The sequence below is a fragment of the Melanerpes formicivorus genome, unplaced genomic scaffold, assembly GCF_026170545.1.
Source record: "Melanerpes formicivorus ecotype bairdi unplaced genomic scaffold, bMelFor1.0.p_v2 SCAF_201, whole genome shotgun sequence".
In the NCBI taxonomy this organism is placed as follows: Eukaryota; Metazoa; Chordata; class Aves; order Piciformes; family Picidae; genus Melanerpes; species Melanerpes formicivorus.
In genome coordinates, this window is record NW_027142553.1 from 25,483 (window position 1) to 42,500 (window position 17,018).

The following is a 17,018-nucleotide window of genomic DNA, read 5'->3' on the forward strand; positions in this document are numbered from 1 at the left end:
CTGGGCCCTCTCCATCAGGTCCCTGTCCTTCCTGTGTTGAGGGCTCCAGAGCTGGCTGCATTGCTGCAGGTGAAATCTCAGCAGAGCAGAGCCAAGTGCCAGGATGGCCTCTGTCCATCTGTGGCCATGCTGCTTTTGGTGCAGCCCAGGCTGTCCTTGGCCTTGTGGGCTGCAGGCTCCCCCTGTCTGTTCCTGTCCAGCTTCTTGTCCAGCAGCCCCCCCAGTCCTTTTCTGCAGGGCTGCTTCCTATCCCCTCCTCCCCCAGCCTGTCCTGATTGTGACGATTGTGCCAGGCCAGGGGCAGGACCCTGCCCTTGCTCTTGTTGAAGCTCAGGAGGTTGCCCTGGGCCCCCTCTGCAGCTTGTCCCCTTGTGCTCCTCCAACTTGTTCTGCAGGGTATTGCCTTAGGTTTCAGAAGGCAGAGAGGCTCTCTTTGAACCTTGTGAAAGGAGTTGATGCCAAGCTGTGGCCAGAGGGTTGGATAGAATTGGGCAATTTCCATGGCTGTGCTGTTCAGAGCTGCATCCTACAGTGCAAAGCATCCAATCCACAACAATCCATAGTGCGCCTGGGCCACGGGAGCCAAGTAACCTCCCTAGGCCAAAGCTTCCTCCAAAGCTCCACCAAAGCAGGCCAGAACCCCAGGCCCCAAATGCCTTCCCCCTCCCCCATGCCTCTCTGCCCCTCCTCCCCCATACCCAAGACCTGCAGTTACAGATTCTGGTAGGCAGCTCCCAGGTGAGCCAGGCCACTGCAGGCCGCAGTTGGCAGCATTGCCAAGGCCTGAAAGCTCCTCTGCAGAGAGAGATCCCAGAAGCTGTTGCTGGGAGCAGAGAGGAAGGGCAAAGGAGACTGGAGATCCTGTGCTGTTCCTTTGTAGAGATTGAGTGCAGGCCTTGTGGGAATGAACTAAGCTAGATGACACTTTGTGGTGTCCCTCTGGACTCTGCTGTCCCTTCTGGAGGTCTCTACTCTCTGGTGTAAGACATCCGAGTGCCTTCCACCCACCACAGGGATTCTCTTCCATGCTCTCATCCAGGGGCTTCTGTTGGGCCCTGCTGGCTGTGTAGATCAGCCCTGGTGATGTTGTAGGACCCTGGGGACTCTGAGAGGGCAGCAAGTGAGTGGAGATGGAGCAATTGATGGAGAGATGGAGGGTGAAGGCTGCAGGGGGTGGGAGGGCTTAGTTCAGCAGCTGTGAGGCTCTGCCTGGCTCCTACCTCCAATGGTGCTGGCAGCAGCTGACCCCAGAAGCTCAAAGTCCCAAATCCTGCCTGGCTGAGGACAGTCCCCTGACCCCTCCTGACATCCAGCACAGCCCAAGCAGGCACTCAGGGCTCCTGCCCACACAGGCCTGCCATCCCCCATGGCAGGAGTCACCTGAGGTCTCATTCCCTCTCTGTCCCCCTTCCTCTCATCAGTTGCTGCCTGAGGTGTCTGCAGGGTCCCTCCCCAGTCCTCATCTGTAACCCCCCTTGGCTTGGTGCTGTTCTTTCAGCCCTCCAGCTGATCCCAGCCTTTAGTCTCAGGCCCCTTCCATTCTTGTGCTGCTGCTTCCATCCCAGTTCCTTAGATGCTTCCTCAGCCACAGCATTTCCCACTCCACCCTTCCAGCTGCAGTGGCAGTGGAGGTGGGGGACACAGGGCCATGGGACAGCCAAGGTAGTAGGGACATGGATGAGCTGGGAATGAGGGAAAGGCCTGGGGATGGTCAGGCAGGAATTAGGCCTTGTCCCCCCAAAAAGGGGATAGGATCCAGGGCCCAGGTGGCAAATGTGTGTGCAGGGAATGGCAGAATCTGGCAGCATTTTAGGAGGTGAAAGGAGTGAATTGTGCCGCAGGTCTGCCTGTGTCAGCTGGGAGATGAACAACAGCCCATGGGCACTGTGCCCTCCCACCAAACCTCATTTTCTCTTGGGGATGTGGAGTGGCAGCTCCAGGAGAACTGCAAAGAGCAAGGTGAGAGAAATGGTCAGGGAGAGAAGGAAGCCAAACCCTTTCCAGTGAGTCTCTTTGGGCTGCAGGTGTGTGAAGGGTGCTGGAGGTGTGAGGTTTGGGCAGGAGCCAGAGACTCCTCCAGCATCTCAATGAGGGCTGAAGAGGTTTAGCAAGAAGCTGAGCAAGTCCCTTCCCCCTTTGATGCACCTCCATGAAGCTCCCTTTGTGTGTGTCCTGAGGGCTGCTGTGGTCTTCTCTTGGGGAGTAAGCAGCAGAGAGGTGTGTTCAGGGCAAAGGTGAGCACAGAGTGAGTGTGGTAGGGCTAGGGCTAGGGAGGAGATCTGTGGCCAGAGCAAGATCTGCTGTCAAATGCAGCTGCAGGCAGCAGAGGCCTGGGCAGGCAGTGGGAGGAAGCTTTAGGGAAGGCCTGGGAGAGGCTGTGTGGAGGCAGCTGTGTTGTGGTGCTGGCCTGCAGCTGTGTGCTGGGGGCTGTGTGCTGGGCAAGGAGCTGAGTGTGCACTTGTTGAGGCCTCCCATCTTGATCAGCCCTGGCTGTGTGCTGTGGCTGTGCTGCTGGGCTTGGGAGCTGCCCCCAGCACGGCTGAGCTGTGCTGCCTGGTCCTGGGCAGTGCTGAGCCATCCCTTGCAGGTCAGTGCTCTCCTCTGAGCCCTTTGTTTCTTTGTGGCAGGAGTTGTATCCCTCTCTCTTCATCATCCCTGCCCCTGTGTGCTGTGGACAAGCAGAGTTTGCAGATCTGCCCCTTGGAGCAGGCCAGCAGGTAAAAAATCCAGAATGGGGCAACAGCAGGACCCCAGCCCCCAGCATCCCAGATTCCCAGGGTAACTCCCATACTCCTCCATCTCCTCCTACCCACCTCATTTCACCCCTCCAGGGGCTCTGAGGCACATCAAGCATTGGAGTTTGGAAACTCCCTAGGCTTGTGGGGTTAGTTGTGTGTCAGGAGGTGGTGTTTGGGATTGGGATTGGGAGGGTGGTGGGAGATTGATGGTGGTTTGGTCTTCCTTGTTCAGTGCTGCTGCCTCCATTGTCTGAGCCAGGGGAGATCAAAGGACAGGGCCTGGGCCGGGAACCACCCTGCCAATGCCACCAGGCTCGAGGAGAGTGGGACAAGACCACTTGTAAGCCCCAGGGTACCTCAGGGCACTGATCATAGGAACCTGGGGTCTCAGCACAGGTATCGGAGGTCTGTGCCCACACTGTGGCAGAAACTGAAGGTTTGAGGTCCCCTCTGCATTCTCTTCTCCAGCTGGGAGTTGGGAGTCAGGGAGTGTCATGACCCAGGCAGGATCTGAGGGTTTGAGGTCCTGGGCTCAGGTGCTCCCATCTTCCATATTGCACAGCTGTGACCCCTCCCTCCCGCAGTATGGCCTCACAGAAGGACCCAGAGAAAAGCTGGGAGGAGAAGCAGCACCCAGAGATCAAGTTGGAGAAGCACATTTGCATTCCCAAGGTAGAGGAGGATGAGAAGGTAGAGGACAAGATGGAGGCTGGTGATACTGAGCAGAATGATGACTATGATGATGATGAGTATGGAGAAGAGGATAGCCATGAGGATGAAGGTGATGAGGAAGAGGAGGAAAAGGAATTTGCAGAGGAGGATGAAGCCAGAGCAGGTCCCTCTGTACCACCCAAGCAGCTGAATCAGTGCCCTGAGTGGGGGCAGAACTTCCCACCTGGCTCAGAGCAGGTGAAGCACCTCTGCCCTGACCCTGGCCCCCGGCCCTTCGTCTGTGGTGACTGTGGCAAGAGGTTCAGCAAGAGCTCTGAGCATCTCCAGCATTGCTGCACCCACACCGGTGAGAGGCCATACAGCTGTGCTGAGTGTGGCAAGACCTTCACTCACAGGTCATCTCTCACCCAGCACTACTATGTGCACAGCACTGAGAAGGCCTTCATCTGCAGGGACTGTGGCAAGAAATTCAAACGTCGCTCCAGGCTCACCATCCATCGCCGCATCCACACTGGAGAGCATCTGTTCCCCTGTGCTGTGCGGCAAGAGCTTCACCACGAGCACGGATTTCATCCAGCATCAACTCATCCACAGCGGTGAGAGGCCGTATAGCTGTGCCGACTGCGGCAAGAGCTTCACCCGGAAGGGAAACCTCACACATCACCGTCGTGTGCACACTGGCGAGAAGTCTTTCAGCTGTGATGAGTGCGGCAAGGCCTTGAGACGCAGGAGCACGCTCACTCAGCACCACCGCACCCACACCGGTGAGAAACCTTTCATTTGTGCTGACTGTGGCAGACGCTTTAGCCGGAGCCAATTTCTCATTTGCCACCGCCGCACCCACACCGGTGAGAAGCCATTCACTTGTGCTGATTGCGGTAGGAGCTTCACCAAGAAGCGATCCCTCAGCAATCGCCGCTGCACCCACAACTGAGAGCAGCCTGCACTAGAGGGGAGGCATAAATCCACCTAGAATCTCTTGGGTAATCGTGACCCCTCTGATAGGGCCTTTCCAGCACCAAAATCATCCCTTTTTCCTTTGCCCTTCTCAGGGACTGGGGACACCAGCAGCAACAAACACCTCTTGCCCTTCTGAACACCAATTATTGCTAATGAGAACAATTACAGTGCTGAGTCGGCACAGCTGGAGCTCCCAGTGGAGCTGGGCAGGGCTTTGCCAGGGTCTGTCTGGTTCTTCCCCAATGCTTTGTGTCTCCCTGGGGTAAGAACCTCTCTGTACATTCACCAATCATGTCAATAAAACCCAAAAGTTACCCAAATCCTGTCTGTTTGCTTTTATTTCTGACATTCCTGCCTCAATGCCCAAATTTTGGGGGCATTTGCTCCCAAGGGATGGGGTGGAGCTGTGTGCCCAGTTCAGGGAGGGGAAAATGAGGTTCTCAGAAGAGTCTTGAGGGTCATCTCAGAGGCATTCTTCAGGGGCTTTCAGGTGATCTTAGGTGTTTGGGATTTGGATGGTCCTAGGACTGACTTTTGGCATCTTTGGAGGGTGTAGGGGGAAGCTGATGGAGATCTTTGGAAGAACTCAGAAAGCTTCTGTTGTCTTTCCGCTTGGGCTGGAACAGGAGGAAGAGCTGAGAAGAGGTTAAGCTGCCTGTTCCACCCCAAAACAGAAGTGAGAGAAAAGTAAAACACAGAGGAACCAAAAAACTCTCTGGGTTGAGATAAGGACTTGAGATAAAATCAAAAGAGTTGAATCCAAAGGAGATCCCATAATGCACACTGACCTGAGGCTGTTTGCAGAAAGAAGCACAGCAGTCAGCAGCAGCAGTCAGGAGTTCAACCCCTGCAGCCCTCCCCCTCAGCAAAGAGCCAGCACCTGAGAGCCAGAACCCAACAGCAGCAACCAGAACAGGAAGCCTCCTCTTCTCCAGGCTAAGCAACCTTAGTTTCCCTCAGCTTCTCCTCATAGGGCTTGTACTCCAAACCCCTCCCCAGCTTTGTTGCCCTTCTCTGGACACCTTCCAGAAAAAAAGAAGTGCAGAGGGAAAAAGGGTTGGTGGCTGAGCAAAAAGAAACAGAAAGAATAAAAACAATGGGTGCCTGAGAAACAAGAAGTGCAGGGAATAAAGAGGTTGGTGTCAGAGAAAAAGGAGGCACGGAGAAAAAAGGGTTGCTGCCTGAGGAAAAAAAAAAAATAGTAGAGGAAAAAATGTTTGGTGTGTGAGAAAAAAGAAGCACAGAGGAAAACAGAGTTGGTGCCCAAGAGAACAGAAGCACAGGGAATAAAAGGGTTGGTGAACGAGAAAAAGGTAGCACAGAGAATAAAAGGGTTGGTGCTCAAGAGAAAAGAAGAGCAGAGGGAAAAATGGTTGGTGCTCAAGAAAAAAGAAGTACACAGAAAAATGTGTTGGTGCTGAAAGAAAACAAGAGCAGAGAATAAAAGGGTTGGTGCCTGAGGAAAAAGACTTGCAGGGAAAAAAAATGGTTGATGCCTGAGAGAAAAAAATCACAGAAAAAATATGTTGGTGCCCAAGAAAAAAGAAGTGCAGGGGGAAAAAGGGTTGGTTGTGGGAAGAGGGATGTTTTCAGATAGCTTGAGAAGACTATAGGGAAGATTTGCCTTTCCTCAAATTAGAGAGAGCTGTGTTTTGTCTTTGACTCTGAGAGAAGCTGGGCAGCATTTGGTAGGATGTGTTAAAACATTGTTTTGTTGTTTTGACCTATTGTCAGCCTGTGGTGGGCTATGCCCATCCTGGAAAAAAAGAGGGGAGGAGGGCTCCTGAGAGTTTTTTTGCCCTCCCTGGGGGGTGTGTTTCCTCCCCTGGGAAACTGACTTGGTCTGTTCCACTTCCCCCTCCTTGTCCAGCAGGGGTATAAGATGGAGGAGAATTGCAGGCATTGCTCTCTTTCCTGCTGCTTCCACACTCTGCAAAGGACTGGTTCTGTATCTCATAATTTTTTTTTCTTTTCCTCTCCTTCTCCCATCCATCCTTGTTCCTTACCCTTCTGAACCCTGCCTGTCATTGTTACATAAATATATATATATATACTGTTTAAAGAAAAATCCTTTGCCTCTTTACTTCCAAGCTGAACCCAAATTATTTCTTGGTGGATTTGCTCTCTCTGTTGGGGAAGGGGATTCTCAGCCTTGCCCCCATCTGAGCTTTTAAGCCCCAGTTAAGGCTCAAACCACCACAACACCTTAATGACAGGCATGCCAGTAGAGAATGACCAATTGAGATGTGACACCTGTGCCTGCTGATAGACCAGAGAACCTTGCTGTGCAACGTAATAAACGTCTTTGCCTGCTTACATCCCGTCCTGGAAACATTGCTCGAGGTAATTAAAACATCTAAACTATTACAAATGGTGACCCTGAACGTTTGCCTTGACCAACTATTCATTATGACTCTCACTTGCACCAGCAAGAAGACATTTTGCTTTTAAGGACTGTGGAGATGCTTCTGTTTGTCAGTGCCACTAATGGTGGCTATTGGATTAGTCTCTGTGAGATTAATCTGTCTGCCTTTATGCCGGTGACGTTCCCTGATTCGCCAGACGTTATGGATGTGCTATACGTCTAAGGCAAGGCGAGGTACACCTGATTACGAGTAGTTAATTATATTGGAGATTATAGACGTGCTATATGTCTAAGATAAGGCGAGGTACATCTGATAGAATAGAATAGACTAGAATAGAATAGACCAGGTTGGAAGAGACCTTCAAGATCATCGCGTCCAACCTATCATCCAACGCCACCTAACAAACGAAACCATGCAACCAAGCACCCTGTCAAGTCGCCTCCTGAACACCTCCAATGATGGTGACTCCACCACCTCCTTGGGCAGCCCATTCCAATGGGCAATCACTCTCTCTGTGTAGAACTTCCTCCTAACCTCCAGCCTAAACCTCCCCTGGTGCAGCCTAAGACTGTGTCCTCTTGTTCTGGTGCTGGTTGCCTGGGAGAAGAGACCAACCTCTGCCTGTCTACAACCTGCCTTAAGGTAGTTGTAGACAGCAATAAGATCACCCCTGAGTCTCCTCTTCTCCAGGCTAAGCAACTCCAGCTCCCTCAGTCTTCTCATAGGGCTGTGCTCCAAACCCCTCACCAACTTTGTTGCTCTTCTCTGGACATGTTCCAGCAAGTCAACATCCTTCCTAAACTGAAGGGCCCAGAACTGGACACAGGACTCAAGGTGCGGCCTAACCAGTACAGTGTACAGGGGCAGAATGACCTCCCTGCTCCTGCTGGCCACACTGTTCCTGATGCAGGCCAGGATGCCATTGGCCTTCTTGGCCACCAGGGCACACTGCTGGCTCATGTTCAGCCTACCATCAACCAGTACCCCCAGGTCCCTCTCTGCCTGGCCACTCTCCAGCCACTCTGACCCCAGCCTGTAGCACTGCATGGGGTTGCTGTGGCCAATGTGCATATATATATTGGGTGGTGGTGAAAAAAAGTTCAGTTCTCCCACACATACAAAAACCATGGCTGAGTCAGTCAGAGGAGCAGATGGAAAAGAGCTGTGTTGACAAGCAGAATGAAATGTGATGAGTATATACACAATATAAAGTATTTACAGTATAAACAAAGATATACAGCAAAGAATGTAACACAGAAAAACCTCCATCGAGGAGGGTCCCCCCAAAAACTCCTTTTCCCCCTTCCTCCCTTTCTTCCCCAAAAAGGGTTAGAGAGAGAGGAAGGAATTATTGGGGAAATTCTGTCAGTTCAAAGCCCATGCTAAGGGAAGAAAACAAAAGAATTAGTTTCATATCTCATTAGCTGAAGGTCAGCCAAGCACAGAGAGAGAAGCAGTTGTCCAGGCAGATGGAGTCACCATCCCTGGATGTGTTCAAGAGGGGATTGGATGTGGCACTCGGTGCCATGGTCTAGTCATGAGGTCTTGGGTGATAGGTTGGACTTGATGATCTCTGAGGTCTCTTCCAACCTTGCTGATACTGTGATTCTGTGACTGAAACAGACAGACTGACTGAGAAAAACAGACTGAGACTCAAACTAAACTAAAACTAAAATTTAAAGTTGCATTCTCACTGACCTACCAATCTGTGTAGCCTAAACCGGTCACATATTGGCTGTTAGGCATTGCCTGATACCCCTGTGTCATCCTGGTTTAAAACATCCTTGCTGGATAGTAGTCTAAGGCTGATTTGCCTCACTGTGTCAGTGACTGCAGTGACTTCTCCTCCAGTGAACTCTCAGCCACCCTCCCAGTCCAGGCAGACTTGGAGCTCTCTCTGCTTTCCTCCTCTCCCTGAGATCCTCTGGCAGTGTCCTCAGTCCTGCTGTGCTGTGCAGAGGAGCTGCTCCTGGCCAGAGCTGTCTCCTGCAGCGCTGCCTGCTTGCCAGCAGCTCCCTCCAGCCCAGGAGCCTGGCCTGGCTCAGCAACAGAGGACCAGCCCAAGGCATTTAAAGGAGCCCTCTGGTGGCCTTGTTGGCAAGTTCATGAACCTCAGAGACTGAGAAGCAGTACCCGAGTACCCCCAGGTCCCTCTCTGCCTGGCCGCTCTCCAGCCACTCAGACCCCAGCCTCTGGCACTGCATGGGGTTGCTGTGGCCAATGTGCAGATATATATTGGATGTAAGGTATTGCCTGATACCCCTGTGTCATCCTGGTTTAAAACATCCTTGCTGGATAGTAGTCTAAGGCTGTGACTGGAATCTCAGGAGTAATGTGATCTACTGTATTCTGATTGTCCCTTGGTACTCCGCTCTGGTGAGGCCACAGCTCAAGTGTGGTGTCCAGTTTTGGGCACCTCAATCCAAGAGAGATGTGGAGATGCTGGAGCCAGTGCAGAGGAGGGCAGGGAAGCTGGGGAAGGGCCTGGAGAATAAATTCTGATGAAGAGTGACTGATGGAGGCTGAGGGAAGACCTCGTGGCTCTCTACAGGTGCCTGAAAGGACATTGTGGAGAGGCACTGATGTTGGTCTCTTCTCACAGGTAATTAGCAGTAGAACAAGAGGGAACAGCCTCAAGCTGCAACAGGGGAGGCTTGGAGTGGACAGTATGAAATATTTTTTGTCACTGAAAGAGTGATCAGGGAATGGAATGTGCTACCCAGGGAGGTGATGGAGTCCCCAGTCCTGGATGTATTTAAAGGTGGTTTGGATGTGGTGCTTGGAGATTCGATTCATGAGTGACCCTTGCAGAGTAGGGTTCTGGATGGGACTTGGTGATCCTGAGAGTCTTTTGCAACCTGAATGTTTCTGTGAGTCTGTGACACTTCTACCAATTTCTAAGACTGTTAGTGATTCTATTTGCTGTTTTTAGCCAGTAGTTTATTGTCCCTGTGCTGGTAGATGGCATCTTACATATGCCTCACTTGCTGAAACTTCATCTTCTGTTCACTCTGCTAGGGCTGTTCTTGGAGGGGTTTGCACTTCAGAGGCTGTGTAGACTTAATTTGTCCTCTGAAATCTGTTTGTGCATTCATCCCAGCTATTGAAGGAAAGAGTTGAAGGCATGGGACAGTGTAGGAGAGGCTGCAGTAAGGATGGCCAAGGGCTCTGGCAAGGCTGAGAGGCCCAACAGGACCAAGACCTTTGTCCCCTTGGCTCTGGCAGTTGCCTCTGCCACCAAGGCCTGTGAGGAGAAACTTTGCTTTGAGGCTTTGAGGTTTTTCTAGTCCAAGGTCAGTGGTCAGGGCTTGGCCTTTCTGCTTCCTAGAACAAAGGCAATTTTTCCTCCCCTGTACTTTGCCTTTGTCTCCCTGCAATCCTGGCCTCTAACAAGCTGCTCTAATGAGTCCCTGGGGAGCCTTTGTCAGTAACAAGCCTCAGTGAGGCCAATCAGTGCTTCAAGGTACTTTGGAGTTTTCTTCTGACTTGGACTTCTTGAGAGGCTTCTTGACAGTACCTTGGCAGAGTCTCCTGGCAGTACCTGAGGATGATGTAATCAGCCCCAAATACTCCATGAGGCTCATTAAATACTGCTGAACCTCTAATTATTGCCATGGTTTCTGCAGCTGATTGGAGAGGTTTTTATTGCACAAAGCATCTGATAAAAATTATTTTTAAAGGTACATTTAATTCCTTTTTCAGCAGGAGTTGTCTCTTTGCAAGCAAACCACAGCAAAACCTGACAAGGTCCTACCCTGGTTGCTGCTCATCCTCACTCCCCACTGCACCCAGCAGAGCCCAGAGCCATAGGTGAGGGACAGGATCTGACTTGCCAGGGGCTGGGGGTCAGGGCTTGGCCCTTTGGATCAATGAAACCCCTCCAGGTTTCCTCAGCAGCAGAGCCACCTTGAGCTGCTTGTCCTGGCCTGTTAACACTGCCTCAGTTCTCTGCTCTCACCACAGCCTGGTGATGCTTCAGTGCCTCCAGTGATGCTTCCCTTGCATCCACTGTCTCCTTCTGCTCTAACCAGACCCTGGGGACCCTTTCCCAGTATGCTTCACTGGGACCCATTAAGAGTAGAAGAAACTTCAGAGTTTGAATCTGACTTTGACTTGTGGAGAGGTTTCATCAGCTTCCTCTCAGTCCCTGAGGTTCATGGACTCGGCACCAAAGCCAGCAGAGGGCTCCTTTAAATGCCTTGGGCTGGTCCTGAGCTGCTGAGCCAGGGCAGGCTCCTGGGCTGGAAGGTGCTGCTGGGAAGCAGGCATCACTGCAGAGAGACAGCTCTGGCCAGGAGCAGCTCCTCTGCACAGCACAGCAGGGCTGAGGACACTGCCAGAGGATCTCAGGGAGATGAAGATGGCAGAGAGTGATTCAAGGTGGTCAGGACTGGGAGGATGCTGAGAGCTCACTGGAGGAGAAGTCACTGCAGTCACTGACATGGTGAGGCTGTGGGTGCAGGGTGGTTCAGGTGCAGTTCCAGGCAGCATCTCCTAAATCTGGCACAGCCACAGCTGTTGCTGGCTGTGGGGAGAAGCTGTGTGTGGCAGGAGCCACTCCTGGCAGTGCAGAGCAGGGCAGGGTGGGGCAGGGTCCTTCTGCTCTGGAGAGGCTGCTGTGTGGGTCAGGGCTGCTCACAGCTGCAGCTCAGCACCAGGGAACTTCCAAAGAGATGTTTCAAGGACAAGGTCCAAGTAGAGTGTGCTCTAAAGAGAGAAGAGTTCCTGAGTCTGTGTTTGCAGTTTCCTTTTCTGAGGACAAGGGAAAGTGGGGAAAGAAAGAGAAGTAACAAAGGACCATTCAAGTTGGAAAAAGTCCATGAAAGTGGGGAAGTGCTTCTTGGAGTGGTCAGGAGGTCTGCTGGGAGCCTCTTAAAGAGCCTTCAGCCTCTGCCTGTGGACAGCAGCAGCAGCACCCTGGCTGCACTCATCAGGATGCTCCCAGCCAGTGCCCTGTAAACAAGCAGGTTTCTGCAGGTAGTGCACAGGGGCTGGGATGGGCTCTGTGACCAGGGCAAGTCCATCACCCAGCACACTCCTGCCAGGGTGAGAACCTCCAGGCAGCAGGGATCTGATCAGGGAAGGAAACTGAACCCAGCAATGTTGTGGGAGGGAGCATTCAGACATCTCCATCTGATCCCCTCCAGGCCAGACCCTTCCTCAGAGCACAGACCTTGGCCTCTTCTTCCCACCAGAAAAGCCTCTGCCCTCAGGGTCGTGGGCTCCAAGGTGTGAAGCATCTCCTCTGCAGCCAGAGCTCCAGCAGAGGCAGAGCTGCAACAGGAGAGGAAATGCCATTGGATGTTGCAATGAGCCCTGAGTGTGCTGGGCTGGAAGTGTGGTGCTGAGACCTTGAGAGAGGCTGAGACACTGAGTGGTCTGTGGGGGAATTCGTCTTCTCTCAGCAGGGTCTGGTGGCTTTTCAGGGGGACATGGGAGTGTGATCTCCTCCAGCTCAGCAGGGCACAAGCCCAGAGAAGTGGGGAAGTGGCAGCATGGCCAGAGCAGCTCCCCTCACTCTGCTCTGAGCCACAGGCAGCTGCTTGTCTTGCAGGGTTCTGCTCTCTCTGTTCCCCCTGAGGGCAGCAGAAATGCTGTGTGTGAGAACTTGTGACAGCCATGACCACTCTGGGGGTGAGATGTGGACAGCTGGAGTACAAAAGCCTAAAACATTCAGGAACTGCCTTTTTCTACCCTCTCTCCTTAGCACTGGGAGATGCTGAGAAGCCTTTCTGCTTTGGGACTCTTTCCTCTGAAAGTGGACACCAGACCTTGCTGCTGCCTCCACCACTCCCCTGCTGCAGAGCAGGACTGACTCAGCAGCAGGAAGCAGGCAGAGTCTCTGCTCTTCCTTGCATGCTCAGTCAGCACAAATGAGTCCAGCAACAGAGCTGGAGGGAGGTGTCCTCCAAAAGAAAACTTAAGTCTCTGGATCAGGGGCTGAGAAATGGCTTTGGTTGTGCTCCATTGACTTGTGACTGCCTTTGCCTTTTGGCTACTGCACTGTGCACAAAGGGCACAAATGCCCAACAGCAGCTCCATCACCCACTTCCTCCTCCTGCCATTCCCAGGCACAAGGCAGATGCAGCTCCTGCACTTCTGCCTCTTCCTGGCCATCTACCTGGCTGCCCTGCTGGGCAATGGCCTCATCATCACCACCATAGCCTGGGACCACCACCTCCACACCCCCATGTACTTCTTCCTCCTCAACCTCGCCCTCACTGACCTGGGCTGCATCTCCACCACTGTGCCCAAGTCCATGGCCAATTCCCTGAGGGACACCAGGGACATTTCCTATGCAGGATGTGCTGCTCAGCTATTTATGTTTTTCTTTTTCATTTCAGCAGAGTATTTTCTCCTCACAACCATGTCCTATGATCGCTACGTTGCCATCTGCAGACCCCTACACTATGAGACCCTCCTGGGCAGCAGAGTTTGTGTCTGCCTCACAGCAGCTGCCTGGGCCTGTGGGTCTCTCAATGCTCTGCTTCACACAGCCAATACATTTTCCCTGCCCCTCTGCCAGGGAAATGCTGTGGACCAGTTCTTCTGTGAAATCCCCCAGATCCTCAAGCTCTCCTGTTCCACATCCTACCTCAGGGAACTTTGGCTTCTTGTAGCCAGTGCCTATTTATTCTTTGTCTGTTTTGTGTTCATTGTGGTGTCCTATGTGCAGATCTTCAGGGCAGTGCTGAGGATCCCCTCTCAGCAGGGACGCCACAAAGCCTTTGCCACCTGCCTCCCTCACCTAGCTGTGGTCTCACTTTTTCTTGGCCCTGGCACCTTTGCCTACTTGAAGCCCTCTTCCATCTCTTCCCCATCCTTGGATCTGGTGGTGTCAGTTCTGTATTCAGTGGTGCCTCCAGCAGTCAACCCTCTCATCTACAGCCTGAGGAACCAGGAGCTTAAGGCTGCCCTGAGCAAACTGATCCCTGGATGCTTTCAGAAGCAATAAACTCTTTGTCTTCTGCTGCAGAGCAGTTCTGATGCCACTCAGTGCAGGCCCAGCCTGGCTGCTTGAGCTCTGGCTGCTGCTGGTATTTCCTTTGTAAGAATGTGGTTCCCTTGTGTCATGGTTTGGAGCTGGCACTTTAGCCTAGTTTCTAATTGCAAAGCCAGAGCAGAAACTTTCTGGAGATCTTTGAGTGACAGGTAAATGTAGTTGGGGATTTGCCACAGCAGAATACTAACAGCTGTGTCTCTGTTCATTCCATTGGTTGCTGCACAGACTCTTCACTCTCACGTTCACTTCTTTGCTCTGTGTCTCTGCTGTGCACTGCTGCCTTGTCTCTTTCCTGACCTTCTGCTGGTTCATTTTGTCTGCAAAGATAGAGGGAAGGGAAAGTGGTGAAGGAGTTTGTGAGCAGCCCCTCTGGGCCACGCAGGGGGGTTTGGAACAATTCAAGGGGGTACTTGTATTGCTTTGAATTGTAAATCTCTGTCAAAAGATTTTGTACATCTTCATGGCATTTTATACTTCTGGAGTTTTGCTCACCCTTTGTAAATAGAACTTTCATTTTGCTTCCAACTTCTGAGGTTGTTGGGTTTGGGTTGTTGGTTTTTTTCGGTAATTTACCCCAGTTAGCTGAGGGTAATCTCAGCCAACCACACCACAGAAATATCATCATTCAAGACCATATCTGATTCAGTCTTGGCCTGTCTGCTGTGACCCAGAGGCTGCAGACATGAGGAGCTGTGCTCCCTGTGTGTTCAACACAATAAAGGACCCTGCAGGAAGTTGTTTCTCTGAGTTCCCTCCTCTAAGGCTTCTGTGGAGCTTCAGGGCAGTGCCTGTGTGCAGAGGTGGAGGGGCAGAGTCCCAGCACAGCAGCAGCGACAGGGAGCCCCAGAGCTTCGGCTGTCCTCAGCTGCTCTTTCTTCCCTTCCACCCTCTCTCACTGAGCCTCTGTGCTGGGGCAAGACCTGAGTGCTCTGGCAGCTTGGGCACCTTGGGATCCCTCGGCCATCTGGCGCCCAGCAGCTCCCAGGACCAGGCACCGGCCTCCCCCTCCGGCCGCCCCTGGGGCCGGGGGTGGCTCGGACTCGGCACCCCCAACGTGTCGTCCCGTCCCCCCCCCCCCCCGCACCACCGAACATTCGCTGCAGCCGAGGGCTTGCCGCTCGACGCCTACCCCACCCGCCCAGCCCCCCGCTGCCGCCCGGCGCTGCCCCGGCCGCTGTGCCCCGCCTCTCATCGCTCCCCCCACCCGGCAACCGGCCGCCGGGCACGGCAAGTCCCAGGGCAGGGAACAGGTGCTGCCGGGACCCCCGTGCTGGCTGCCGGCTTCCCGGGGCTGCCCCGGGCACGGACAGGTCGCCCCCCCCGCCCCGGCGAATGTTCACCGAACCGGCTGCCGGCTGCCTTCGAGCACCCCCCGCCCCCCGCCACTATCGTCCCCCCCCGCCCCCCGCCTCCGGTGACACTTCTCCCCGCACCGCCTCCACTGCTTCGCCCCACCGCCGGCGAACGAGTCGGCGGATCCATACCGTCCCGAGAGCCCGAGGCGGTGGGACCCAGTGTGGGTCCGGCCGCGGCCGGGACCCCGTGCCGGTCGCCGGCTTCCCGGGACGGCCCCGGAACGGCCGCGGTCACCGGCCTGGTGACGTTCACAGAAGCGGCTGCCAGCTGACTTCGAGCCCCCACCCCCTCCGCCTCCGCTGCCGCTTCTCCCCGCACCCCCTCCACTGCCTCCCCCCGCCGCCCACGAACGAGTCGCCGGATCTGTAGGGGGCCGGGAGCCCGAGGCGCTGGGACCCAGTGCGGGTCCGGCTGCTTCCCGGGTGATGTTCACCGAAGCGGCTGCCGGCTGTCTTCGAGCCCACACCTCTGCCGTGGCCGCGGGGATTCGCCCCGGTCCGGCAGCTGACGGTTCCCTGTGCCGGACGCCGGCTTCCCGGGACTGCCCCGGGACAGCCCCGGTCGCCTCCCGGGTGAAGTTCACCAAAGCTGCTGCCGCCTGTCTTTGCCCCCCCCCCCCCCCCGGGCTCTCCCTCAGCCGGGAGGTAGACGTGCTCTCCCTCGGCGAGTAGACGTGCTCTCCCTCAGCCGGGAGGTAGACGTGCTCTCCCTCGGCGAGTAGACGTGCTCTCCCTGGGCGAGTAGACGTGCTCTCCCTCGGCGAGTAGACGTGCTCTCCCTCAGCCGGGAGGTAGACGTGCTCTCCCTCGGCGATTAGACGTGCTCTCCCTCAGCCGGCAGGTAGACGTGCTCTCCCTCGGCGAGTAGACGTGCTCTCCCTCGGCGAGTAGACGTGCTCTCCGCGGAGATCGCGGTTGTCGCCAAGGGGTCGCTGTTGCTCTCTGCCTCCGCCTACTTCATCGTACAAGCCGGCGTGATTTCTGCAAGCTGCCGCTGGGCGGAGGTCGGCTGGTTGTGTGCTCGCGGAGCTGACGGCCCACCAGTTCCGTATATGAGGGAACGAGTGACGCCGAGCACTCCCAGGGCAGCGCTGCCGAGCGGCTGCTCCAAGCCACCCGCCAGGCAGCTGGGCAGGGGTCCGTCTGGCTTCTCGGTGGCTTTCCCCCGGGTCAGAGAGGGGACCCGCGGGGCCGAGCAAAGGCGCGGCGGTTTGGAGCGGCCGCTGGCGCACCCTCAGCACTGTTGGACGGGTTTCGCTCGTCCGTGAGCCGGAGCCCAGCCCGGGCTCGGCAAAGAAAGAGGGGAAAAGAAAAAAAGTTGACGAGTGGCTGGCGCCGGCCAACGCCGAAGTGTGGAACCCCCCAACCCGAAGCGAAGTTTGCCCGGTGGGGCACGGGGGCAGAGAAAGCCGGGGAGACGTGGTGCCGGCGTCGGTCCCACCAAGAATGGAAAGCAAGCCCGTCCAGGCACGGCGAGAGAGAGCCCAGTGAGGGGCAGAGAGCGTTCCCAGTACTGGACCCTCTTCACGGGGGTTCCCCCCATGGCCAAAGCCGCAGCCCGCGGGGGCACGGCATCTAAGGGAAAAGCCAGCGGCGGTGACTGGCCACTCGTATGCTATGGAGCCCGGCATGGGGGGAGGAGGGCAAGCCGGTGCCCCAGCACGGCTTCCTCCTGGCTCCAGAGGGGCGCCCCGTGATGGAGATGTAACTCGGTGCAGCTTGAGGGAAAATGCAAGCCCACATTTCGGGGAGGCAGAGGTGCCCTGTGAGCCGGTGCGGCCCGGTGCAGCTTGCCCCCCCCCCATCTCTGGAGGGCGCCCCGTTTGCTCCTCCGGCGTGTTGCCCGCACGCCGAGCCCCGTGCCTGCTGGCTGCTCCCGAGGGCGGTGGCGGGTGCGCGTGGCTGTGTCTGTCCCAGAAGAGCG

At 54.9% G+C, this 17,018-nt stretch overlaps 2 protein-coding genes across 2 annotated transcripts; both read left to right on the forward strand.

The window, feature by feature from the left end:
• The first annotated feature begins 3,323 nt into the window (after positions 1-3,323).
• Positions 3,324-4,344, forward strand: LOC137457796 (zinc finger protein 892-like). The gene is given in 2 exon segments (XM_068169582.1): positions 3,324-3,946; positions 3,948-4,344. Coding segments are annotated over 2 exon segments (1,020 nt in total).
• An 8,414-nt stretch (positions 4,345-12,758) lies between these two features.
• On the forward strand, positions 12,759-13,691 carry LOC137457794 (olfactory receptor 14A16-like). The gene has a single exon (XM_068169579.1). It carries the CDS (start codon positions 12,759-12,761, stop codon positions 13,689-13,691), a length of 933 nt encoding a protein of 310 aa, XP_068025680.1.
• The last annotated feature ends 3,327 nt before the right edge of the window (positions 13,692-17,018 follow it).